The sequence below is a fragment of the Tupaia chinensis genome, unplaced genomic scaffold (genome assembly GCF_000334495.1).
Source record: "Tupaia chinensis unplaced genomic scaffold, TupChi_1.0 Scaffold145592_1, whole genome shotgun sequence".
In the NCBI taxonomy this organism is placed as follows: domain Eukaryota; kingdom Metazoa; phylum Chordata; class Mammalia; order Scandentia; family Tupaiidae; genus Tupaia; species Tupaia belangeri.
In genome coordinates, this window is record NW_006205449.1 from 1,262,450 (window position 1) to 1,289,945 (window position 27,496).

At 42.1% G+C, this 27,496-nt stretch overlaps 1 protein-coding gene across 2 annotated transcripts in view; it reads right to left on the reverse strand.

The window, feature by feature from the left end:
• ZNF407 (zinc finger protein 407) overlaps nucleotides 1–27,496 on the reverse strand; it is a 553,482-nt gene that overhangs the window by 139,351 nt on the left and 386,635 nt on the right. Inside the window, exons 8-9 of one of the 2 annotated variants that reach the window (XM_027768125.1) lie at nucleotides 24,051–24,229; nucleotides 23,111–23,244 (exon numbers count right to left, since the gene is read on the reverse strand). In XM_027768125.1, the coding sequence (XP_027623926.1) occupies nucleotides 23,129–23,244; nucleotides 24,051–24,229 (295 nt within the window). In that variant the 3' untranslated portion in view covers nucleotides 23,111–23,128. Of the gene's footprint in view, nucleotides 1–23,110; nucleotides 23,245–24,050; nucleotides 24,230–27,496 lie in introns of those variants that run through there. The other variant, XM_006168115.3, reaches the window with a different exon arrangement.

Here is a 27,496-nt window from a genome sequence, read left to right on the forward strand (position 1 = left end):
GGGGGAGGTTTCTATATATTGCAAATATTAATTATATTCATGTGTCTTATGTAATAAAAATATTTTCTAATTGATTTTAAAAACTTGTTTACTTTTTCCTCTTTCTGGTTGTTTCTCATGTCTTATGCAACCCCAAGGCTATGTAGATATTATAAAGTTTTCTCTCTCATCTTGACCATATAAACATTTAAGTAAAAGTGCGACTCATGTGAATATTTTTAGAAAAAAAAATAATGTCACTTATTTATTACTGGAGAGCTACTTCTTTGCCTTTCTCCTTCATGTTTCAATTATTAAATGTGTGTGGTTAAATAAATAAAAGATTTGAAACAATAATTGACAACAGCTCTATTTTAGCCCTCTGCTGTGAACTACTGAGCTACTGAACATTGTTACATGTAACAACTCTACTTGCTATTTTATGCTTTGCTTTTAAATAAAAAACATCATAGTGGTTGTCTGCTAATATTTAAAAATCTATCTGAAATAACGAAAAGATCAATCTTCTCATATTTCAAGTCTATTATTAATATTTTAAGACTCCAGATTTCAGAATGAAAACAATACAGAAACAGACTAGGGTGTGAGAGTTAAAAGATGCTTTAGGCAGGCTGTTTAGATAAATGGATACATACTATAAGAAACAGAAATTATGCCCTGAAATAACAGATGACAAGTGATCAAAAATGTACCTTTCGGAGAAAAGATACTTTGTTAACCTCCCCCCAGCCCTCCTTCCCGCTGGCTCACACTGAGCCGTGGTTCCTGTCCTGTCCTGCAATGTCAACTCCTTCCCTAAGCTTGCAAACGACTGCTTCCCTCCGCAAGCCCGCATAACCTAGCCAAGGACGGGGACTGAGACGTCCGTCTTCTACCGGGCGCCTACCACCACTGCCGACTTGCTCAGTGAAACAGGAGGGCTCCTCTGTGAACTGATCATTTTCCAGAGGTCATTCAGACTATGATTTCTGGCCCGAGCCACCATCCTGATGGTCCTTCTTAGGAAATTGGACCCAGTGGGAACGTTTTCTCCCTCTGCTTAGTCTATGGGTCAGCATTTTCCTTCTCTCGTAGTTCTTAATTCCCTTAAGTGGCAATTATTTAAGACGCAGTTAGAGAAGGTGCAATCTACATTCATCCAATAAAAGCTAAATATTCAAAAGGACAGAAAAATTCAGCATGGTTACTAAGGATAAATGGGACAGCATTTAGCATTTGAAAGGTACCAACCAAGTGGTACATGAATAAATGAATAAAATTTTAAAAAATGGTTGGAAGTAAAAAAAAAAATTAAGAAAAACCAAAAGGTCATATTATGTGTCAAGGAGACAGAGTATCTTAATTACAAAAGGTTAATATCACAATCAGAGGAATAGGTGGAAAGATCACTCCAATAAACTACCTGAAAATCCACCACAAAGCAGCAGGTAGAGAAAACCAAAATTTTAGGCTTTTAGTCAGCATACGATAAAAATCAGATTAGCACAGCGGTCCAAACACACTCAGGACAGAGGAGAGCTGTCCATGGTGAAAGCACGATGCCCACGTGGGAGCAGCTTGTCTGTGGAAAGGCGTCAGGAATGCTGTGAAGGGGAAGGGGACGAACCCTGCGCCTTCTGCAGCCGCGCTCCAGCGTTCTCCAAATGACCGATGACAGCAGAGAGGGATGCGCTCGAACGGCAACCTGGGAGTGAGAGCCAGCGGCCACGGCCCTGCGTGGGATGCAGGTAACGGTGAAAGCCATGACACGCGAGCTGCTGGCACCGTGGCTACGCGGCGTCCCGGTCCAGAGCTCAGTCCATCCTAAAGTGCCACCATTCCCATGGCATGTGTAAGAGCAGGCGATATCTGGGACATTTGAATGAATAATTCAAATCCAGTTTCACACTGACATGTTTAAACCTTACTGTGCAGAACTTGGTCTGCAATTTAACTGACCGCCTGCCCAGCCCGTGGAAAAGCAGCATTTGCCAAGGAGTTCCAACGTGCGATGGACACACCTGCAACCTCTTGGTTTAACCTGTGTTTTCCGCATACTAAACTAAATCCATTCTCTTAGGACCACTCCCAGGGTTTCTCCCTTTCAATCACTCTACAGTAAGTCCCTTATTCTGCCCGGTCGTCGGAGAAGTCACGACGTCTTTTCCTGTTTTTCTATGCAAAAATGTGTCATGACTTTTCCGACGACCCAATATCTCGCTCACAGAGGCTCTGCTACTGTGCCTGAACCCTGACTGACAGGACCCTGGTAGGGTGGTGACATTAACTCCAACTATCGCAGGGAACACCTCCATGCTGCGGCCGGCCGAGTCACGAAGCCTGCGCCTGGTGTTCTGTTACATGGGGCACGCACTGCCTGGGGCCACGGGAACTGAGGGGACTGGGTGGAGGACGTTTCTCTTCTGTCGCTCTGGTTGTCCAGCCCTGCCTGAGTCCGGAATGGCCTGTCACAAACTAACACGTTTGAAAGGGGCCTGCACGTTGGTCTAGTCCACACTGCGCGGCAAGGAGTCCCTTCAGCCCCACGGTGATGAGCTGAGAGTGGCCTGCTCACGTGCCTGCCCTGATGCGGACCCGCCACCTGCAAGGGCAGCTGTGCTTAGGTTTTGAATCCTACCCCGGTTTTGTGGAAATCATCCATTTCTGGATAATCTAAACAAAAACAACAGGACAAAAAAACAAAACTAAACAAAGTAGCCCAATAGTAGCCCCACTGACACCAAAGGGGTACACACCGTATCTCGGGTAAGCATCCCTAATCCCAAATCCAAATCGGGAATGTTCTCAAACCGAAAACGTCTGAGTGCTGGCATGGCACCACAAGCGGAAAACTCCACACCTGACCTCACGTCCTGGGCTACACACGGCAAAACAGGTGACATACCTCCCGGCCATGTGAATAAGGTGCACAGAAACATACATTCTGTCTTCAGATCTGGGTCCCACGTCCAGGATATCTCATTACACATTAGCAAATATTCCAAATCAAAAAGAATCCCAAATCCGGAACACTTCAGGTCCCAACCACTTCAGACAGGATGCCCGCCTTAAACTCGTCTGACAAGTTTCGGTCAGTTACTTACTTCAGCCTCTGACCCTCTCCAGTAAACTGGGATTAACAGTAGTACGGTGTCGTCCTGGAAAGTAAATGAAACGTTATACTTAAGAATATCCTAGGGACCAGCAGTTAGCGTAATGGCTATGTCGCTGGACTCCCACGTAGTTGACCATGGTTCAAGTCCCGGACCCGGTGGCTTAAACTCACGCCGGGCGCGTGTGCATGCGTGCACAAGATCCTGAGAGGAGAATGGAGGAGGAGGGATTGTGGCATGACCATCCTCCCTGGGGGGTGACTTCTCGCTTTCTGTCTCTCTGTCTCTCTCTGTCTGTCTGGTGAGCGCACGCGCCCTACAGTGAAAATCTCTCCAAAAGAAAAAAATAATAATAATATCCTAGTACCTGGCGAACTGTGTGTGCTTGTATAACAGTTAAACCATGTGCAATGTGGTTAATTATTTAGGACAAGTGGGGCAACTCGATGTTGCTTCCTAAATCTTTCCTCCATCTCGAGTGAAACAAGGTGGGCGGGAAGCTCTGCACAGACCACGGTCCCGGTGTGCCTTGTCAGGGCAGCTCTCGACCTTTCCTCTCAGACCGTGCGGACTAACGGGTGTTCCTCTGCGGCTTTGTAACCAATGCCTGCTCCTCCCTCCACATACGCTCTGTTGCGGCAGGGCCCAGACCAGCGCCGCTCACTCCCTGGATGCCGCCCATGGTGGAAGAGCCAGTGGCAGGTGCTCTTTAAACACCATCTGGAATGCACAGAGTGAGTTACGCCAATCTCCGAGGATCACAGGAGCAAATGTTCAAGAACTATTTGGTGACAGTCTAGTGGGTCTCAGTACAAGAGCTATTATGAATTCTCACACGAAATTTCTAGTTATGTTGGTACTTTCAGAATGAGCTTTGCAACATGCTAAGAAGCAGGAGAATATAAATCTCAGGACCGGGATTCAGCTTATAAAACCTTTCTCAAGGTTTAAAATGGCCAGCTCAGCTTCTCCATGACACCATCGAGAAATCATCACTAGACAGAGTAAAAAGTGCCTCCTGTTAGTGATATGGAAATACTAAAGAAGGCTTAGATCATCCTGTTTCTGAGAGGGGGCAGGTACCTTCCTGTTTGGATGCCACAAGGTAACCCGACCTGTCACTGGGCTCCTCCTACCCCAGTTTTCTAGAATTCGCTGGTCTGGAATTCTACATGAACCTTCATCTGGGAGGCAAGGACCTACCTGTGGCTGGCTTAGCAGAAGAGGGAGCCATGCACTGGAGGAAAGCCTATGGACTCCCGTCTTCTCAGGAGGCAGAGCTGGGAAGGGCAATCTCTCCTTACAGCATGTGGGGCTATGTCGCTGGACTCCCACGTAGTTGACCATGGTTCAAGTCCCGGACCCGGTGGCTTAAACTCACGCCGGGCGCGTGTGCATGCGTGCACAAGATCCTGAGAGGAGAATGGAGGAGGAGGGATTGTGGCATGACCATCCTCCCTGGGGGGTGACTTCTCGCTTTCTGTCTCTCTGTCTCTCTCTGTCTGTCTGGTGAGCGCACGCGCCCTACAGTGAAAATCTCTCCAAAAGAAAAAAATAATAATAATATCCTAGTACCTGGCGAACTGTGTGTGCTTGTATAACAGTTAAACCATGTGCAATGTGGTTAATTATTTAGGACAAGTGGGGCAACTCGATGTTGCTTCCTAAATCTTTCCTCCATCTCGAGTGAAACAAGGTGGGCGGGAAGCTCTGCACAGACCACGGTCCCGGTGTGCCTTGTCAGGGCAGCTCTCGACCTTTCCTCTCAGACCGTGCGGACTAACGGGTGTTCCTCTGCGGCTTTGTAACCAATGCCTGCTCCTCCCTCCACATACGCTCTGTTGCGGCAGGGCCCAGACCAGCGCCGCTCACTCCCTGGATGCCGCCCATGGTGGAAGAGCCAGTGGCAGGTGCTCTTTAAACACCATCTGGAATGCACAGAGTGAGTTACGCCAATCTCCGAGGATCACAGGAGCAAATGTTCAAGAACTATTTGGTGACAGTCTAGTGGGTCTCAGTACAAGAGCTATTATGAATTCTCACACGAAATTTCTAGTTATGTTGGTACTTTCAGAATGAGCTTTGCAACATGCTAAGAAGCAGGAGAATATAAATCTCAGGACCGGGATTCAGCTTATAAAACCTTTCTCAAGGTTTAAAATGGCCAGCTCAGCTTCTCCATGACACCATCGAGAAATCATCACTAGACAGAGTAAAAAGTGCCTCCTGTTAGTGATATGGAAATACTAAAGAAGGCTTAGATCATCCTGTTTCTGAGAGGGGGCAGGTACCTTCCTGTTTGGATGCCACAAGGTAACCCGACCTGTCACTGGGCTCCTCCTACCCCAGTTTTCTAGAATTCGCTGGTCTGGAATTCTACATGAACCTTCATCTGGGAGGCAAGGACCTACCTGTGGCTGGCTTAGCAGAAGAGGGAGCCATGCACTGGAGGAAAGCCTATGGACTCCCGTCTTCTCAGGAGGCAGAGCTGGGAAGGGCAATCTCTCCTTACAGCATGTGGGAGCGCAGGCCCCACGACGCGGGGCCCTGACGTGGAGCATGGCCACACACACTGAGGTAGCATGACTGCATAGGTGACCAAGTCAGAGTTCAGGTCTATCTGAAAACCGTTGGGTCAAACATTCCGTTTCATTTACACTGATGATAAAATGCTGTTTCCTACACATTGAGTGAAAAGGACTATGCATATTCACACAAGAGGTGAGCACCTTGACACAGTAATGGTGACAAAATGGACATGCCTAAGTCGGTCCTGCCGTGAATAACAGAAAACACGGCCCTGGATTTCAAATGGCTCTGCCAGCGTAAAAGCATTAAAAATTCTGGTATGTGCAAACTTACAAGAATGACCTTCTAACACATTTTCTTAGACTCAAAGAAACTGGGGCTAAAAAAATATATAGTAAGTGTTTAACAGAATGATATCTAAAGCCAGGACTAGCAGTTGGCATAATGGCTATGTCACTGGACTCCCATGTAAATCGACTGCAGTTTGAGTCCTGGACCCGGTGGCTTGAACTCACGCTGGGCATGTGTGCATGGGTGCCCAAGATCCAGAGAAGAGAATGGAGAAGAGATTGCGGTGTGGTCATCTCCCCTGAAGGTGATTTCTCGCTTTCTATCTCTTTGTCTCTCTCTGTCTTTCTGGCACGCACATGCTCCCTATAGCAAATACCACTCCACAAAAAAAAATAAATAAATAAAAAAATAAATAAAAAAAGATATCTAAAACCAATATTACTTCTTTAACTGAGTTTTGTTTCAGTATAAAGATTCATAATCTAAAAATGTGTATCAGACCATAGAAAAACGTTTTTTTATTATATACAGGGAGAAAAGGCCAGAAATATGGATGAACATGATACAGTAGGAAAATATTAGCATAAACTAAGAAACCTCCCATGCTCGGTGGCATCTCTGTCTTCCTCTGGCAGCAGTTTGCCGTGCGCTGAGCGATGCCCTCGGACACCCGAGTGAGCACGTGGGCTTCTCTCCCTGCTCATTCTGCTGCCTCTCTCCTCACCTCGCCTCTCTGATTACTCAATTCCTACAAAATCAAGTGCTCTTCATCTTGCCTGTGTGCACTTAAGATTAATCATCGTTTACTCTGGAGGTGTACAGTTACGTCCGTCCCTGTAGCAGAAACTACATTTCCAATACTCCTCTCCCCAGCAAGAGCACTTAGAAGGCTCAGAATTTAATTACAACAGAACGGGCATGGGGGAGGAGGTTGGGGGTCCACGGGGCACCTGTCCTATCGGGTCCTGGGTTTATGTGTGACACATGCTCAGTCCGGATGACAAGGCTGATCTAATGAAGCCTAATCCGACGGCTGCTTTACTTGGAAACGCCCAGCAAATACCCTACATGGGTCAGTGTTGACTGGGCACTTTACAAAAAGGTCAATAGATGCAATAAATATTAGTTATTAACATGAAAAACACTACATTATTAGGGGACTTCGGAAAGCTTGAGAAAAAATGGGATTACAATACAAGTTTATTTCAAGCAAAAATTTTTTTTGAGATCTAAGCATAGATTTTTCTTTTTTCCTCCATCACATACACATTATTTATTAGATTGGAAAATTCTGAGATTTACTCAATTTTGACAACTTTTATATAAAATTATTTGTATTTACAATACAGTACTAGGCTTTTTACAATTTCTCCTATGTTTCCACTAGCTCTGTATTTATTTCTCAATCAGTTCATTGAGGTATCACTGACATTATATTCATTTTATATATTTTGATGCACATGCCCATCTGCTAATAACCATACTCAAAGTGACAAAATATATGCATTATTTCAAGTTTTCGTAACATATTTATGTTCTTATAATCTAAGCAACCACCAAAGACTATCTGACCCTTATGTTACAATTCTAGAAGTCACAGATTATGTGCCACATTTTTCCTAGTTCCTGTCACTCTACACAACATACATCCATTTCAACATACATCCGTACTGTGTGCATAACAAGTTTATTGATTTTATTGTTGAGTAATATTCTCCTGTATGGACACTGTATGGTTTGTTTAACCAATTTATCTATTGATGATACTCATTTAGTTTTTAGTTTTCATTATAAGTGAAGTCACTACACATATTTGTGTCTAAGATTTTATATAAATAGGGGCCAGCAAGTGGCGTGGTGGTTAAGGGCACTGGACTCCCACATGGCCAACGTGGTTCAAGTCTTGGACCTAGCTTGCTTTCTCACTTTCTCTTTCTCTCTGTCACTCTGTCCCTTTCTTGTCAAAATTAAAAAATAAAGTTAAAAAAATTCTTCAAAAAAAGGTTTTATATAAATACATGTAAATATCTTCAATAAACAAAATCTGAACTGCTGGGTTATATCATAAGTGTACATTTAACTAAGAAGCCAAATCATTTAATGAAAACAAAAATGGAAAATTATTTGGCAATGAAAATATATGTGGTAATATCTTTGACTGAACTAATATACAATGTATTCATCCTGGGAAAATCCATTTTGTATGCTACAAAGATGTAAAGTGATCGAGTGGAAAAAAATTAAGAAAATAAAAGAAAGAAGGAAGAAAGAATGGATAAAATAACATGGAAGAACTCTGAATTCTTATAAATTGCTACTGGAAAAATTATAAAGTGTATAGTATTTAGAAAACATTTTTTTAAGTGATTTTTCTTACAGGTTGTGTATATTCGCCGAAGAGACAGAAAGACAGTGAGAAATCATGCTCCAGTGGGGACGGCCACACTGCAATCCCTTCTCCTCCATTCTCTCGGGATTTGGGGCAAGCACACACTCGCGGTCGACGTGACTTTTCAGCTACCAGGTCCGGGACTCTAACTGCAGTCAACTATGTGGTAGTCCAGTGCCTTAGCCACTACACCACCTTCTTCCCCCGGAAAGATTCTGACAGCTTTTTCCAAAAGCACAGTTTTTCCGCAATGTCTACTTTCTGTGGACTTTTTGAAGACCCTTTGTATGGCCCTTTGCTACCTGCCCGGTAAGTGGGAAATACAGAGTTTGCTGATGTTTCAAACAAACACACTTTAGGTGAAACCAACTGTCACGCTATAAGCAGTACATGAAATTTCAAGGGAACGATCTGAGTGCTTTCACGTCTCTATCATTTTTTGCTACAAAATTCTGTAAAGCAAACAAGTCTTTTCACTAGAAACAGTTTTATTTCTAATCAAGAGAACAGTGCCTGTAAATATGAGCATGCAGGTGTGCCCACGGTCCACGTCTCTTATGTTAACCTAAGACTCTGAAGATAGACTCTTGTCACTCAAGAGCAGCACCTACTGGCATAATTTTAAAGAGCACAGACGACAGAGTGATTTCAGTCATATACCCTATTAATTAAATACACACAGAGTACCTCATGTGTGCCAGGCACTATTTTAAGTACTTTGCAAATATTAACTTATTTAATCACTCCAAGACATTCATCACTAAAAGAGATTAATTAAAATAACTCTTACTTCCAAGATGCAAAAAGACCTATTTCACTAATTCGAGATGTGGATTCCATGTAGGACAACAGAATACGAACCTGTCCCTGATCAAGATATGGAAAGAAACAAGGCAAGGATCTGAAGGAAATTCCTGCAGGCAGTCCTCAGAGAAGAGCTCTCCCACGTAAGGGGAAAAAAAAAAAAGAAATTTTATATTCCATGTTGTATGATTAAATTAATCTGTACTACTTGCAAAGAAACCTGCCTTTTCCTTTACAAACAGGAAATCACTTATGCTAGGTTATTATTTTAACCATGTACTAAAATTATGACTTTTTGCAAGAAAAATGACTGTGCCAATCACATTGACATGCTACTCAACAAATGGTACTAATCGCTGTGACAAGAGTGAACGTGTCTGAGCAGAGCTTTTTAAGAAGGATCTAGCCCAGCCATCAAAAATCCTGTTTTATCTCGTTGGGGGCTATGCTACACGCAACTTCGGTAAGAGCTATTAGGTGGTATAAGTGACTACTTTACAATGATGGATTTTCATCTATTAAAAGAAGGTATCTAAGTATTTTTAAGCTTAGGAAAAATGGAAATAATAGAACGTGCAAGCGTGTCTGTAACTTCAAATGTTCTACTTCATATTTTCCTCAATAAATCAATTATGCCAATTTACTCAAATGATTCATGTATTTCAAATGCTAATTAGCATGTATCCTATAACATCTTTTGATATATTTCATGTTAGAGGTTCAAGCCAAATAATATAATTTTTCCATTAACTTTTCCCTATTTTTAAAATTTATTTATTTATAATTTCATAAATAATTACATTATTCATAAGTAATTTTATAAATAAATAAATTTTGTCTTTGCCAAAGGGCACATGCACTTATTGAAGAGAGACAGAAGCAGTGAGAGGGAAAGTGAGAAATCACCCCTGGAGGGATGGCTGTGCTATCTTCTCTCCTCCACTCTCCTCCCAGGACTTGGGGCACACATGCACAGTGTACAGTGTGACTTTTAGGCTCCAGGATCTAGGACATTAACTGTGGTTAGCCAGGTGGGAATCTAGCACCTTAACCTCTATGCCACCCACTGGCTCAACTTTTCCCTTTTCCCTTTCCTCATCCAATGAGATCCTTGCCCTAAATGACCACTCACCAACCAAGATACTTGTTTAACATATCCAGTATAGATGTGTGGATTGGAGAGAAAAAGATTAAAGAGTAGCTTTTCTTTTCTAGTTATTAAAATGGTGGTAAGCACACATCAAATGTAGTCTTAATAATTTTCCGCGTGTAGTTCAATAGTGTGAGGTATAATCATGCTGCTGTATGACCAACCTCTAGAATCTTCCCATCTGGCAAAAGCGAAGTTCTCTTAAAAGCTCCCTAAAGCCCCCCACCCCCACCCCCCCTAGTCCCTGACAACCACTATTTACCTTCTGTCTTCATGGTCATGACTACCTCTTATAAAGTAAGATCAAAGAGTACCCATGATCTGTGACTGGCTTATTTCACTTAGCAAAAAGCCCTCAAGGTTCCCTTATGTTGTACCCTGTGCTAGAATTTCTTTCCTTGTAAGGTTGAGTAATAGTCCATTGTACGGATATACCCAACTTGTTTATCCATTCTTTCATTGATGGACTTTTGGGTTGCTCCCACTTTTTAGCTAGTGTGAATATGCTGCTGTGAACAAAGATGTACAAATACGTCTCTGAGACTCAACTTTAATTCTCTTAGACATACACCCAAAAGTGAAATGATAAGAGAAAACGATTATCCTGCTTGAATTTTAAAGGCGTTGTCACACTGTTGCCATAGCATCGCACCCTCCAACAGTGCACAGTGAACCAACACTTACTACTTTCTGCCTTTTTGTTAACAGGCATCCTAATGGGTATGAGCCGGTGGACGCGATTTTTTGTTAGCAAATTTTCTTTGCCAATGAGAAAAATATAGTAAATAAAAAATTGGTAATTATTATTTATAATGATGCCACAGCTCACCAAAGACTCTCACCATAAGAAAAAAGTGAGAACATTTTCTTATTCAATAGTATAAGAGATTAACAAACAACAATTTAATTGAGCACTATATTCTGAACATAAATATACTAATATAATTTTATTTGCCTACCAGACCTTTTATTTCCAGAGAGAACATGTTTATAAGAGAGAGAGAGAAAGAGAGAGAGAGAGAGAGAGAGAACCCTCCAATGGGAAAATGGGGCACTGTCCAGCTGCAGTTCTTTTTTCCTCCTTTGTGGGTTTTGGGCATACATGCACAAATGCCTAGTATGTTGTTTAAGCTGCCTAGGCTGGGATTTGAACCAAGATCAGTCAGATATGGAATCTGACTCCCTTAACAACTGTACATGGGGCTGGCTCCATGAGACTTTTTAAATGATTGGTTATAATAAATAACAAGCACTGTAAGCTCCCTCAGTCAGAAAGTCATGCCTGAGAAGGAAAAAAGAAAGCTACAAGTCAGATGAATCTTAATAAGCTTAAATTAGATCACAGATTAATAAAGAGATAGGTATATGTAAAGGTTAAAGGACACAGATTTATCAAACTATGACATTTTAAGGATTGTATGCTTACTTTTAGAAATTGTTATGGCAGTCAAGAGTAAATAAACTGTCCCAAAGGAATATTGCTGGCTTATTTTCAACAAAGACAATTCAATGAAGAACAGTGTTTTCAAAAAATGTTGTTCAAAAGATAACTATTTGCAAAAAAAAAAACCCAAGAAACAACCTTGATTTACACTTCATATGTTATACAAAATAGAACTCAAAATGGATCACAGATCTAAATGTAAAACATAAAAGCACAAAACTTCTGAAGCAAAATGTGAGTTATTTTTTGTAACTCAAATTAGGCACATAGTTTTTAGATGCTACATCAAAAGCATAAACCATAAAGAAAAATTAATAAGCTGAAGTTGATGAATATTATAAATTTATATCTGTGAAATATGCTGTTAAGAATAAAAAAGACAAGCCATATACCAGAGAAAATATTTGCAAGTCTTATTTCTGACAAAGGTCTTATGTCAAAAATATATTAAAAAAATTCTCGAAATTCAACTCAAGGAAAAAAAAGGGCAAAATATTTCAAAAGACGTTTCATCAAAGAAGACATACAGATGGCATATAAACATGTGAACTGATGCTCAGCATCATTAGGGATTAGTCAAATGCAAATGGAAACCTACACACGATGCCACCGAGCTGAGTAGAAGGACTTGAAAAGGATAACTGGCAACGCCAAGTGCAGGTAAAGATGTGGGCAGGAGGAACTCTCAGTGTTTTCTGTTGGGAATATAAAATGCACAGTCATTTTGAAGAATAGTTCGACGGTTTCCTTTAAAAAAATAAACACACACATACTAAATAATCTAGGTATCTCATTTTTAAGCTCTTTATCTAAATGAGAGAGAAAAACAAGACCTGACACTCACATAACAACTTATATGTGAATATTTATAGCAGTTCCACTCATAATTGCCCAAAAGCATAAACAACTTAGATGTGGTACTGCATCTTGGCTTTTATTTGCATTTGCCTAATGAGTAACCATGTTGAGTACATCTCATTTCCTCTATCTCCAAATGGTTATGGCCACTTGTAGATCTTCTTTGGGCAAATGGCTAGCAGCTCTTTTGTCCATCTCCACATTACATTATTTGCATTGGGACTGCATCTTTTAAGAGGGCCTTATGTATGCTGGATACAAAACCTCTTAACAGACAGATCTGCAATTATGTTCTACCATTTTATAGGTTTTCCCTTCATTTTCTTGATGACATCCTTTAAATGAAAAATACTTTCATTTTTACTAAAATTCATCTAACTTCTTTTGTCACTTGGGCTCTTGGTATATCATCAAGAAACTACTGCTTAAACCAAGGTCACAAAGATTTATTCATATATTTTTTCCTATGAATTTTCTGGCTCCAGTTCTATTTTGGTCTAAGATAAGTCATGTTCCAGATAGGAAAAAAACCATCTATATTCGTTGGAAATCAAGGCTTTGTATATACCTCTTAGGCTGTCGGCCGAGAAGCCCTAGAGGCAGGGGAGGTAGAGTACACTCAGTGTACATATCTTGATTTATAAAATACCATTCTCTAATGAAAGGAACCAAGCCTTCTTAAATAAGTGGTTGATTTCAGGACTGAGGCACAGAAAACATGAAAGAAGCCTGGTGCCAAAAATTAAATAGAAACTCATAAAGGACAGAGTATATCAGGGGGCACAGAAAGCCATCTGAAAGAGCAGGCAGGGACCAACACTGGGGCAGACGAGCAAGAAAACAAGTAACAATAATACTGAATTAGAAACCATAGAATAAAATAAATCCATCCTGATAAGTAGAAGAAATAAGTGAGAAAGAAGGAACAGGTAGTTCTTATGAAAAAAAATTCAACCTGCTTAATGTAGAAGGAATGAAGGAGGGAGAAAATCACCATTTGAACACCACAGATGTCGTTCTGGCAAGATTCACTGAGTGTCAGAATCAGTGTACAAGTGTTTCAGAAGAAATAGGTTACCTTCATGATCTGAAAGTATCTCCTTAAGATACGTATTAATTAATAAGGGAAAAACAGGATGTTTATCAAGGAAGATTCTGGAGGCTCAGCCTTATTCCACTGTTCACAATAACATCGCCGATCATAACCCTGATAAGATGCACATCACTTGTAGGTTACTCTTGCATAGCACCAATCAAGTCGTGAGTAAGTACTAAGCCATCTCAAATGAAGGCACATTCTGCAACTTAACTGAACCATACTGTTCAAAGGGTCTAGGTCACAGGAGACCGAAAAACAGTCACACTGGAGAACATGAGGAGGACACGACAACTAAAAAGAATGTTGATTCCTGGGTTCAATTCTGGAAGAGAAAAAGGTTGTGAGTGGAAAACCAGTGAACTCGGAATAAGAAATATAGTTCGGACAACAGTTGTACCAACGGCCAGACTGTAACTGCATTATAGTTGTAGATAACGCTAATATCTGGGGAAGGTGGGTGAAAAGAATATGAGAAAACTCTATTTCTGTCATTTAAAATTATTTACAATAAAATATTCAAAGAAACAAAGGAAACTCATCTAATTGGTAATTTTACTTACTGCAAACAGAAATAAATGAAATTACAAAAGAGAAACTGTGTGTATTTCTGAACTAAATTTGAAAGAAAATTAAATAACTTTCCCACATAATTTGAAAAAATTATACTGCTATTCTTCACTAAATGGCTTCAGTGGACACAATGACCTGTTTTGTCGTATATGCAACAGGATCTGTCAACACCTATCTTGTTTCCCCTCTTACAAAATTCCCTTTTAGATGGGGTCAAAATAAATGTATGAGGGTGTGTGAATTTTTAAAGTAAGCTATATTGAATTAAACAGTTGATAAAAGGTCTATATAAAAGTAAAAGCTACATCAATTATCTGATAAAATCATACTGCCACACTATAACTTTCCACAATCAATTTTTTTCCTTAAAATTTTGATAAATGAAGTTGTCAGAAGGGATAAGATCACAATTTTTGTTTCCTTTTAAAAAAAAAAAAAACTATTTTAACTTTCAGAATCCTGAAAGTTCCTGAAGCTGTGAATGCTAGTGCCGATAAGATTGCAGTTTGCCTCCTGATGAGTTGATCCACCTGTCCTGAGCCTGGGAAACCTTGTGGCAGCAGGGAGGTGGCACGGGAAAAGTGTTAATGTGGCTCTGAATTATACAGCTCATTGAGCCTGGCCAGGCCTCCCAAGAAAGAAGAGTGTTGTTTTGAAAAAAAAATTAAACATTACTTGAAAACTTTTCTTTAAGACCATATAACTGAGAGAATGTGCCTGAGTCATCTGGGGGCCCCAGATCCATCGAACATGATGAATTGAATGGATTTCCATGAATTCCAGATATCTCAGTCAACAAACCCTATTAGGTATTATTTACAAAAGCTGTATTTTAATTGTGTTCTTTGACTTTATTTTACATGTCATGAATGCTAAGGACTTCACATTGAGGACTTCCCAGAGCATTAAAGTATATCTTAGAAAGGACATTTTTTTTCAAGGTAATATTCTTTCTTTTTTTAAGATAGTTTTAAAAATACAGAGTATAGAAAGTAGTATGCAAAAAATAGAAAAATTTGAATAAATTATTTAAGTGGTAAGTTTCTACTATGAAAAAAGTTTTGTATAGATGCCTTCTCCTGCCTTAATTTACAGAATATGCTCAGATCTTCATGCCAGTATATAATATGTCTGGCTACTAATACATACAGGCACTCCTCACTGCTCGACTGAGTTGCATCCTACGACTAGGTCATTAAGTGAATTGGTCGATAAGTGAGCAGCTTAAAAGCAGGAGGCTTATGATGGGCTGTGGTAACATAGGGCATGTATTTTTCAATAGATACGCAACACCACACTCGAATAATGTAATTCTATCTATACAAAAAGCAGGCAGTGGGCAAGCACCAGGAGGTGACAGGACATAATGTAATAATACAATAATATAAAACCAGTGTAAACATTTGTATTTATTCTGAATACTACTGAGTACACAATAAAATATAAACTTATGCATTAAATAAGTAGTCTTGCATGATTATGAACACCACTTCGTGTAGTGAATACTGACTGACTGTGGAATGAGAGCAAGTCTGAGAAACGGCTTCCCAAGACTTACACAGACTGAGAAAGGGAATTGCCTGTGCTGGAAAACTGGTCCTAGATTCAAGTGGTCATTAGACAGGTAGGTCATTAAGTGAGGAGTAATATATACATGCACATGCATATACTACTATTGTATACATACATAATACACACACACTATATAGATATGTGTATATATCATATGTATATGTGTGTGTATAAACACACACATTATGTGATTCTTAATTCTTATCTAGCACCTTTTTCTCTTAAAAGAAAATCTCACTATCAATTTTAACATCCTATTGTATAAGTTTCAAGGTCTTTCATATGTATCATCTAATTTGAACCTCATGTACAAAAGAAAAGGTAAATACTGTTGTTCACTTTGCAGTTGAGGAAAACGGCACGGAGTGGCTGAGTGACTTGCCTAAAGTCACATCTCAAGGGCTGATAAAGCCCACACGGAAACGTAGCTCATTCGACTCCGTCCAGCCATCCGTGTACGTGAATGTCCCTGCACGTGGCAAGGGGTAAAACTGTGAACGCACTGACCATGTTGTTGTCTCATTATTATTTGACTTCCTGACACATGCATTCAAATCACTGGAAACCTTAAAGCTCCAAGTTTTTAAGGTTTTCCTGATAACTCCATGAATGCACTGGTGCTGATTTTCTTCAAGTCCCTGCACATTCGGGGCTATGTCACTATAAACTCTTGGGGACCGTTCTTGATTTAAGTCGGCCACAGAGTAGTTATAGTTAGGTATCCTCAGCCAACCACACCTCCTGAAGACCCATTTTTGAAAATCATTAAGCTGGGAATAACAACGATCAAAGGACTCTGTATTGAAGACGTGCAGATGTAGCGGCCTAGTGGGAGGTGGACAGACACCACAGCTACCTGTGCTCTCTCTGTGAATGGACAGGGAAGATGTGCGAGTGTGGGAAACAGAGCCTCTGGTTGGTCCTTCCTGTGGATCACCCCCACTGAGAAGCCACAACAGTCAGAATCAGCTTCCTACTGGAGGGGCTGCAGAAGGCAGGGGCGGAGGGTGGACCAGACAAACACAAGTAGTGAATCTCTTTCTAACATGGCACTACAGAGTTAAACACGTAAAAAAAGCTTTTACACATTCTGAAGAGAAGTTAGAATATATTTATTTTTAAACAGATTTAAAGTAAAAACGTGTTAAATGCACTCTTAGAGGTTTTAGAAAACACCTACGGCACTGGCGACGAGTCCGCAGGGCTGCCTAACTGACAGGTCAGCAGCACACTTACTGACAGACGTCCACAAATGAGATTTTCCCAGACACCGATCACAACCCTGAAAAGAGCAGGCTGATGTAAAATACTGCTGGCATTTCCCATCCGTTGACTTCAAAGTATGCAGGGTAGTTCCTTTTAAACTTTGGAACTCTAACAAGAACGAGAGTGAGAAAGTGAGCAAAGAAACAGGCCAGCTACCACAACTCCAGCCTCCCTGTGCCACGCGGGCGTGGAGGAGGCCACGACAGCTGACAGCGTCAGTATTTACTAGACAGGCGTTCAAAAGGAACAAAGACATTTAGCAGCAGTTAAGAAAAATAGTAAATTAACCCCTGGATGATGTCTGAGGTTAAAGAATCCAATTGTTGAACTGCTAATTATTTCAGGAAGTCTTTTGTTAGAGGTGAAATATCAGGAGACTGGAAAACAAGGAATCCAGTCTGAAGGTTAAAAAAAAAAAAAGAGGGGAGAGGCTGAAAATTATAGACCTGTAAGTCTAACATCTATATTAGGAAATAAATGTGAGATGATACTTATGGATGAGCTTAATGATACATTTGGAGAAGTACAATTTAATAGGAGTGAGTCAGCATGGATTTACCAAAGGCAGTCATGTCAGAAAAAATTTCGTTCCTTTTTAGGTTGAAGTAATAATTGGTTTATGTAAAGGAGAACCAATGAGAAATTGTCAGGATTTTCTGAGATTTTTGGAATTTTCCATAAAATGAATTATTGTACAAAATGTCGTGACATGTGTCAGAGCATCCAACTAACAAAAGGGGATGGAAGAAACTAGGTTAAAAATAGAGGGCCACGAGCAGTCTGGGGAAGACGGAATTCCACAGGCTCTGCAGGCCCGAACGCTGGAGCTCCTGACGAAGGGGGGGAGAGTCTGTTCCGTAAGGAAACGTAAATGTATCACTAAATAAGAACGAATGGTTAAGACGAAAGATACAACTGTTTTACCTTAACTGGGATAGATTAAGCAAATGGGTACAGAGATATACTGAAATTTAATCAGTATAAAGTGATGTGTTTTGATAGAATTAAAAAATCCAGGGAGTATAGACCGTACTGAACATTAGGAAGAAAGGATGTAAGATTTCAATAGAGCCTTATATTTTCACATCCTTATTCCTGTAAATGAGTAAGAAGCGAGGGAATTCAGTTAAATAATACATACTGTAAAGAAAATGAAAATTGATCATCTTAGAGAAGAATATGAAAATCCCAATTTATGAAGACAGTATGAGAGATGCATGCTGCCATACTATAAGGTAATCTAATGTACACTTTGAATCAGTAACTCTTTTTTTTTTTTTTGAAAGATTTTTGCTATAGGGCACGTGCTTGCCAGACAGACAGAGAGACAGAAAGCGAGAAATCACCCCCTGGGGGGATGGCCATGCTGCAATCCCCTCTCCTCCATTCTCCTCTCGGGATCTTGGGCATGCACGCACACACGACCGGCATGAGTTTAAGTCACCGGGTCCCGGACGCAAACCGCGGTCGACTATATGGGAGTCCAGCGACATAGCCATTACGCTAACTGCTGGTCCCAGAATCAGTAACTCTTAATACATAAAAACTGATTAAGGTAAAACTAATCTTAATATGATACACAAGTATGATTGCAGGAAAATAAAGGAAATTAAGAAAAATACCACATTATCATTTAGTTTCCCCTGAAAAGAGAATGCATTTGATCATCACCCTTAGAAAAGACAAAAATATTAACTGCATTTAAAATCTCAGCTTCTCAGAAATGTAAAGAAAGTAAAGCCATCTCATACTCCCTGCAGGGCTTATACTCTTCACAGTGACCACACTGCCACTGGGCTTTGCAGTGAGCATTTATTCATGAGTGACTAGCAGTACTTCGGTAGTAAACAGACTCTTACTCTTAGGGCTGCAAAGGCACAACCGCAAGTCTGTTGCATTAAACTGGTGAGAAGAGAACACCATCTTCGGCCCAATCAGTAGAGATTCCAGAAGCTCCTCTCGGCCCGCTGCTTTGGCCTTCATCCCCCACCCCTTCCTTCGGGGTTATGTTCAAAGCATCTTGAGCTGGAACTGTGGAAGTGTGCAGTGCATGAAGCCAGCTGCAGGTCATACACACTGCAGACATGGACATGTTTTCAACTCTTCTCAAGGCGTAGAGGCTGGACACCAGGCTTGTAAGTGGGTAAGAGCAACCATAGAAATACAACTGCTAAAACTGCAGTGATCCAAGCAGGATCATTTTTGAAATGAAATGGATTTCACTAAACAGAAAATAATTATAATGTACAATGACAGAAGTCTGACAACTTTCAACTTGATGTCAGTGTTGTAGAGGTTAATGTGATTATAAAATCTCATCAGGTTAAATCTAGAGTATACCCAAATGAACCGCTTTAGAAATTTGGAAGAGGAATGTGTTTTTCTAAAGTAAACACAGAAAATGCACACCTCATAAGAAAGAGTTTCAGTAATTTTCTCCAATTGAACCCAACCACGTCCCAACGTTGGGATGAAGAGAGACTATGCTGCCTTCCAGTGACTAATGCCCATGGAAAACATATCCCAACTGCTAACGAAGTATTTAACGTAAGTGGAATCATCCAGAATGCCTTCGTGCCTGGCTTAGTTCATCCCATGAGAAACTATGAGACTTATTTCACACTGCTGTTACAGCGCTAGGTCATTCACTCTCAAGGATGTAGAGTACCCTGCGAGTAAATGCACACTCCACACATGCCACTTGATGGACACTTGGGTAGTTCTGTTTATTGACTATGTTAAATATTCCAAAAGTTACATTAAGTATAAAGACTAAAGTCAATCACTAAACATTCCATGTAAGAGCTTAAAATGGTCCCAGCAGAAAAAGGAACCAAGCGCACTGTCTGCAGCTGTACTAACATGGAAGGTGGTACCGCCTGGGGCACGAGGTCGCACTACGGATCCAAAGAACAGTAATAGTTACAAAGGGAACACGGTTATGTCCTTTATCATGGGCACGCACATATATAAGATGATCCTAAAGCTCACAGTAGCTAGTGACATATGCTCAAAATACATCAAGTCAAAATTAACAGAATTAAAAAGAAAGTTAGACAAATCCATAATCGTGCTGGGAATTTTAATATACCTCTTTTAAGAAGTGATAGAACCAGTGCTAAAAAGTGAAACACACAACTTTAACAGTATCAGCAACTGAGCGACACCGTGAGCAGACCCACCATGAGCACTCACAGGAACACCCGTGGAGGAGGCACACAGCACTCGTGTCCCTCCCGGGAGCTCAGACGTGCACTCATGCCCACCTCTTGCTGGATACAAGGGAAACCAAAGCAGAAGTCAAAGGACTGAAATAATTCAGATTATGTTCTGTCCACAGAGCAATTTAATCTAAAAACCTATTTCTATTACTATTTCAATAATTAACAAAAAGACAATGAGGAAGTCCCCAAATGTCTGGAAATTGAGTATTACATTCCTAAGTAATTCATGATTTAAAAAACAAACCACTTTTGTCTTGTGACTCAGACAGGGCTACAACAGTAATTAGAACTCACATATAGCCCTTCATTCTCAGCAATATGAAATGGAAAATGATACTGAAATCATTCCATTAATGAAAAAAATGCAATGAATCATTAAGTTCTGCTAGATAGAAAAGTAACTGAGCAACTATTTCTGTGCCCATGCACACAGGGGACTCTCATCTGGACTGCACAGAGATTGAGCAGCAGGCGATACTATACCATCTCCAGGGGACTGAGGCCCATGGAGTGCAAGCATAAAAGGGAAGACCAAGCTAAGCTAGAACCTGTTCTTCTCCATAGGCCACATCTACAGAAGCACGGACGAGCCAGCAGAGGCCAAGGGTAGTCCATTCAAGCTCTCGAATTCGCTGGTCAGGATACCAAAGCTCAGAGAGGTCCAGAGATGGCCACCCTTACTAAACGGCACAGAGGGACCAGAATCAGGTCTCCCAGGAAGTCCAGTCAGTGCATTTGCATAAGCTCCATCACCACATAAGTTCAGTTACGTACTGGCTTAGGGACCTCTAGGAGAAGGCACCACCAGAGACACCTCTTTGTGCAGACCTATTTCCAAACAGACAATAAAGTATCTTATCTGAATATACAAATTTCCAAATATTTTCTCAACTGAAGTTTGAAATACAGCAAGTTACACTGCCTACTGCCAAATGCTTTCCTCCTAGTGGCCGTCTAGGTGTCTGATACATACAGTATAGTCAGAAGCAGGGCAGAGGTATGGGAGGACCTAGGGTAGTTTTAAACCCATCCTTTTATTAAAATAACTACACGATATACACCGCAGGATAGCAGGTTCCAAATCCCCAATGCTTTGATTTTGTAGACACCACAGAATACAGCTCGGAGGACCCTTCGGGACGAGAACACAGGATCTCTAGGTTTTCTAGCACTAAAGAATCCTTCTACTCTGCCCCCAACACTACGAACGAACAACATATGATGAGGGCAGCCATAATCTGACTTGAATATCGGATTGTGACATGTCACAGGTGATTCTGAATCACAAGGTTACAAAAGGCCGGTAGAGGGACCAGCAGATGGTGTAATGGTTACATCACTGGACTCCCATGTAGTCGACCATGGTTCAAGTCCTGACCCAGTAGCTTAAAACTCGTGCCAGGTGCATGTGCATGCGTGCCCAAAATCCCAAGAGTAGACTAGAGGAGAAGGGGTTGTGGGTTGTGGTGTGGCCATCCCCCCAGGGGGGTGATTTCTTGCTTTGTGTCTCTCTGGTGAAATGTGTGTACACTAAAGCAAAAATCTCTCTCTCAAAAAAAAAAAAAAAGTCAGTAGAAAAAAACGTTTCTTAAGTTTTCTCCTGGTGAGCTGCTTATCAAACCCAAAATATTACTGCAGAGCAGGTCTACCATGCTGGGAAAGAATAAACAATTAACCCACCAGTGGTCACATGGCTTCCACTTGTGAAAACACGTACTTGGAAAAGCTACCATGACCTACGTGGAAAAGTATTTCTGACAGAAGTATGACGACATGAAGAGCAAACCAGAGGTGCTCACATACCCAGAACAAACATTCACCAGGGAGCTAAGGTCACTGTCCTTAACACCTGGTTTTTGACAACTAATGAGATCTCCGAACCCATCCCCGAACAATCACATAAAAGCAAGGCGGTCCGCCCTCCCTGGGCAGAGAGAGGAATAGCAGTCCGCCATTACTGTGTGGAGACAGAGGAATAGCAGTGCGCCCTCCCTGGGCAGGGAGAGGAATAGCAGTCTGCCATTACTGTGCAGACAGAGGAACAGCAGTCCGCCTTCCCTGGGCAGAGAGAGAACACATTTCCTTGGTCTGCAGTTAGCTTTCCTTCCTTTTTGTGGCATTTCCGTACAAAGTCAGAGATACATTATTTTAGGGAAACAACCTGCTCTTACTGCATAATTGGTGCAGTGGAAAGTGGGACAGGCTCTGTCCATCCTGTACCTGTGAGAGAGGGCACGCTGCTTCCAACCCACTTGGATGCAGTGTGTGCACCTGGGCCCCTTCACAGGCGGCCGTCCAAGCATTGCCACTGCCAGGGACATGTACATGAGGATCCCAGAGTGCTGGTGGCCAGAGACCTTTCAACCTGACTTTAACTGTTCTGTGAACTAGAGTGATAAGCTCTCAAGGTCAAAATGTTTATAGACAGCAGTACCAGAATGGAAAGGGCAGAAACCTCTTGTGGTTGACTGTTTTCCAAAAAACAGCACCAGATGCCACGGAATGACTACCACAGAGAACTCCGACATTCCACCTTACTTACGCCAGTCAATCACATGAACACGGACTGGAAAATGTGAAAGAATGCACTAACGGAAAACAAATAGTAACCTTCTATCCACATGCCATCACATACATTATTATTACAATTATTATTCACGCTTTAATGGGGACATTATCTGCACAAACACCGTTTGAACATTCTGAGGACAGGCCTCGTCCTGCGGTGAGACTCCTCATAGCTCTCACCATTACCACGCTCCCCACCATCTCCACCTCGCCAGCCTCTGTGCGTCCACAGGTCAGAAGGACAGCCTCCCTGCCATTGCCTTCTTTAATTCTCACGCAGATTTACACAGGAGAAAGCTGATGCCTGGGGAGGTCGGCCTACCTGAGGTCACATGGCCAGGTAGGGGAGCAGTTGAGGCTGAAAGTAGCTCTTCGGGGGCCCAGGCACCTGTTTACAACACACTCCATGTTGACTGTCATTATTTAAACACGGCGCTGCTGAGCTTAAATCTTAGCACAAGTCTCCAAACACACATCGAGAGAGGAACTTCCTCATGTAGGTCACACGCCATCCAGGCCGGGACTGCTCTGCCCAGGGAGAATGCTGTGCACAGAGCACCTGGGAGGAAAAGGCCGAGTGGCTTCCCCTGTGGGTGCTCTACATCCTGGTCCCTCCTGAAGGTCCGAGCTGCAGGTCAGGAGGCCAGCCCACCTGGAGCCAGGGCTATCCCCTTACCCTCTACAGCATGGGTGACCGCCTTGTTTCTGGGAAGTGAGTGGACTAGGTGACCCCCAAAGTGCCTTCAATCACTGTCCTCATTCACTTTCTGTCCTTTTCCAGATATTCAGTGGGAAATGATGGTACTAAAGGATGGGGCTTAACATTTTAAACTGCAAACATTTAAAAAAAGATGAAAAATGTTATCAAGTAGTCAAAATATGAAGCTCAAACAACTATGATCCTTTAGTCCAATGAAAAGTTCTGAGTATCTGCTATTACTAACTCTTCTGTCCTAGGATGATTCCCTTGTCAGATCTGCTTTTGTGATAAATTGAATCTGGGAAGGTCTGTGTTCAGAGTCACATGGGATAAGTCCGGAACACCAGGTTTTACAGGTCTTAGAACAGACATTACCATGTCCTCGCTCCATTAAAATAAGTCGCAGCTGTGAGCACCCAGAATTCTACCGACTGTGAACAACTAAATGACATTCTGTTGAAAGCAACAAGCGTTGAATGGCTTCAGCCCCTTACCGGCATGCAGGTAGGCGAGGTCAGGGTTTTCTATATCAGGGTGTTGCTCTTTCAGGTGGTTCCGGAACTCCACGGGAACGTTGGTGCCGTAGTCGCACTTGGGGCAGTTGTACATCTTGACTCCCTCATGCTTGCCAGTGTGTAGGATGTGCTTGCGGATATTCTCGGCACAGTTTGACCTATCGAGTAAGAAAGAAAAACAAATTGAATGGAGGTCAGATCGAAGACATTATACCACGGACGATGGCGTCCACTAACGTGGAGGCCTCCCTACATGCAGGGCACTATTCCACGGGTGTCCTCCTGCAGTGATTCACTTACATACTGCATTAACCTGTAAAGGTAGTTTTTATAACGCTGGTTTAATTTACAAGTCTGCCTTTTACCTCAGCAATTCATTTCTATGTAGAACTGAAAAAAAAAAAAAAACACAATCTCAGGTTCTATTATCTTAACCTCAAATTATTCTGGTACCACTTGAGGGCAGTGAAGACGTTTGCTGATCCCCGAGAACATACCCACCACCGCTCAGGACTGAAACGAAAGTGCCATCGTCTGCACTGATTTCGAGCATTTAGGAAACAGAGATGGTTTGGTTTAAGTTCTGTCACGTGAGCCCCACAGTGCCGAGCAGTATGTCAGTACCAGCGAGCTCTGTGTGGAACCGGCTGTTAGTAAGGAGATGAAAAACACAACCGGGCGCGTGCACGTGCCACCTTGTCACTGTTTTCCGGAAAAATTAGAAATGCAAGACCGGAAGTACTCAGAGACTAGGCACGGAGCTCACTTGCTTTCTCACCCTCCTAGATTTCTGCATCAGAGACTCTGTACCATCACCCTTCCTGCACACTCAAAGAGTTGTTTTTCTTTTGTCTTTGTCATTTCCAGAACAGTAATAAATAGAGCCCTACACAAATTCAAGCAGGTGGTGAGGGTTATCTAGAAAGAAACAAAACAAATTGGGCCTTAGACATTCTACAGACCCAATTAAATGCTAGGAGAAAGTAGAGCACCATGCTTAGGAACATTTCCTGAAGGTACTGCTGAAGAATGAAACCCTGCCAGACCTTCAGGAAAGAAAGGTTTCAGTGACCAAACACAGTTGGGGATGGTGGTAGATAAACTCATATCTCAAGGCCCCTCAGAATACAAGACTTGGAGAAGAAACATTATGTAGCTCTACATGGCTGAGACACTTACTTTCTAAAATTTTTATTTTTAATGTCAGAATTTCTTATTCACATTTAATTGTTGTATGTCTCTATAGCACACAAAATGGTTGTCCTGAGTATACAGCACGTGACAATCAAATCAAAGACGTTACCACGTCATCATTTTCAGCAGAGAACTTTGCGTCCCTGTGTCTATTAGGTACTCCTTTCCTGAGCCCCTCACACTCACTCTCCACTCTCCATCGCCTCCCCAACAGTCTCCCATATCCACACTCATCTTCCCCACCACTGTATCTTCAGATCGTTCCATTTCTGCCAGAGTGCAGATATTCTGCATGTACTGAGTAGGGACATACAGTGTTTGTCTTTCAAAGCCTGGCTGATTATGCTTGGCTAATTTTTAAAAGTTTATTCTTCCCAGGAGACAGAGACAGAGAGACAGAAAGAGAGGCACCCCCAACAGGGTCTTCGTGAGATTCCCAGGGGTTTCTAGCTTGGCCTGAAAACGAGCTCTGTTAAGCTGGTTGCTTAATGTCTCTTAGAACTAAGACTAGGTTATGTAAGACCGTCAGTGAATGTGTGCATACACAGGTTATCTCTTCATGTCACTACTGAGTCAGCAAATCTGTCTGATCTATAAATTCCCTGTTGTTATTAAGAATATCCATAAGAGGGAAAACCAGCAGCAGCATCTAATGTCTGCCAATGCCGTCATCCCAGGACTCTCCGAGGCCAGAATTGTGAGAGTAATTTCACAGAAGCAAGTATCACAAAGACAAGCTGATTTACACGGGTATACAGCTAGCATGTGGTCATGGGGAGTCTGAATCTGGATGTCCGGTGTTCACGTACACCACAGCCTCCTTCTTCATAGCGTTCAGACATCAAAGATACCAGCACGTTCTCAGCAAAGGGGAGGACGGTGGAATCTCTGGACTATTCCGCTGTCCTCAGAAACCAGCTCTGGATCGCGCTGACAGAAGTCCGTGGGGAAGCATCTGAAGGTGGGCCGCACGAATGTCCACCTCGTGATGGTTAAAAGGAAGAGGACCGTTTTCTGAATTCAAGCTCACTGGGTGAAATGCTCCACTTATTCCCTTCATTCCACAGATCTCCAGTTTGTTGTCCGCAGCACTGGAGACATCCCCTGCCTTCACCACTGTTAACTGACACTGGGGAGTGAAAACAGAAGCTGCTTCGGAATGCAATTAGCACCCTCTGTCAGGAATGCACCCCTCAGTAGCACCAGGTACCTCCTTACCCAAGTGCTGGGCAAGCAGCAGCAAGGCCTCACTAGCCAAGTGAAGACCCAGAACACATCGCTTCCAGGAGGCATACTAAAGGGAGGGCAATGCAAGCCACGAGTCCTGCACTCGGGAAGGAAGGGGTGACACTGAAAGCAGTATTTCATTTTCAAGAAGGGTTTATCTGGATAAGACCGAGCTACTACCCCATGGTAACTAAGCAGCATGGGGAATCCAACAACTAGGAGACTTACTGGGTAGGGGAGATCGGTATGGGAGGCAGAAAGGAAGGAGCTAGAAGGTGAGAGGCTTTGCTGAAGTGCTACTTCAAAGGCATTAAAGATCCCCCACTCATACATACTTACACACGCACAGTTTACACACTTCGTTGTAATGACACATGTAAGAGGTCTTTGAAAGTTCATGGGAAATGCACATGAGAACACTGTGCATAAACTTCAAAAATGTTTTTGTGATGGGACCAGCAGTTAGCGTAATGGCTATGTCACTGGACTCCCACGTAGTCGACCGTGGTTCTAGTCCTGGACCCGGTGGCTTAAACTCACGCGGGGCGCGTGGGCGTGCATGCCCAAGATCCCGAGAGGAGAGCGGAGGAGAAGGGACTGTGGCATGGCCATCCCCTCTGGGGGGTGATTTCTCGCTTTCTATTTCTCTCTGTCTGTCTGGCGAGTGCACGCGCCCTATAGCAAAAACCGCTAAAAACAAAAAATGTTTTTGTGCTAAAATAAGTTTGTTCTTTAATTCCATTCTTCTGCAAATTTTCAAAGTCCTCTCATATGTGTGTATGTATTTAAAATTATGTTTTTTTCTTGTTTTTAGTTTCTGTTTTAAGTTTATCTACCCCATGAGTTGGAGAAAGAAAGAGGGTCAGAGATGGAGAGCACCCCCAAGCGGCCCTGACGCTCAGGTCCGCCAGCCTGGGGCAGGGATCCTGCCTGGCCTACCCAGGGAGGACTCTGGGCACACACTGGCAACCGTCCCAGGTGGTCCCCCTTGCAGTGTCGTGCTT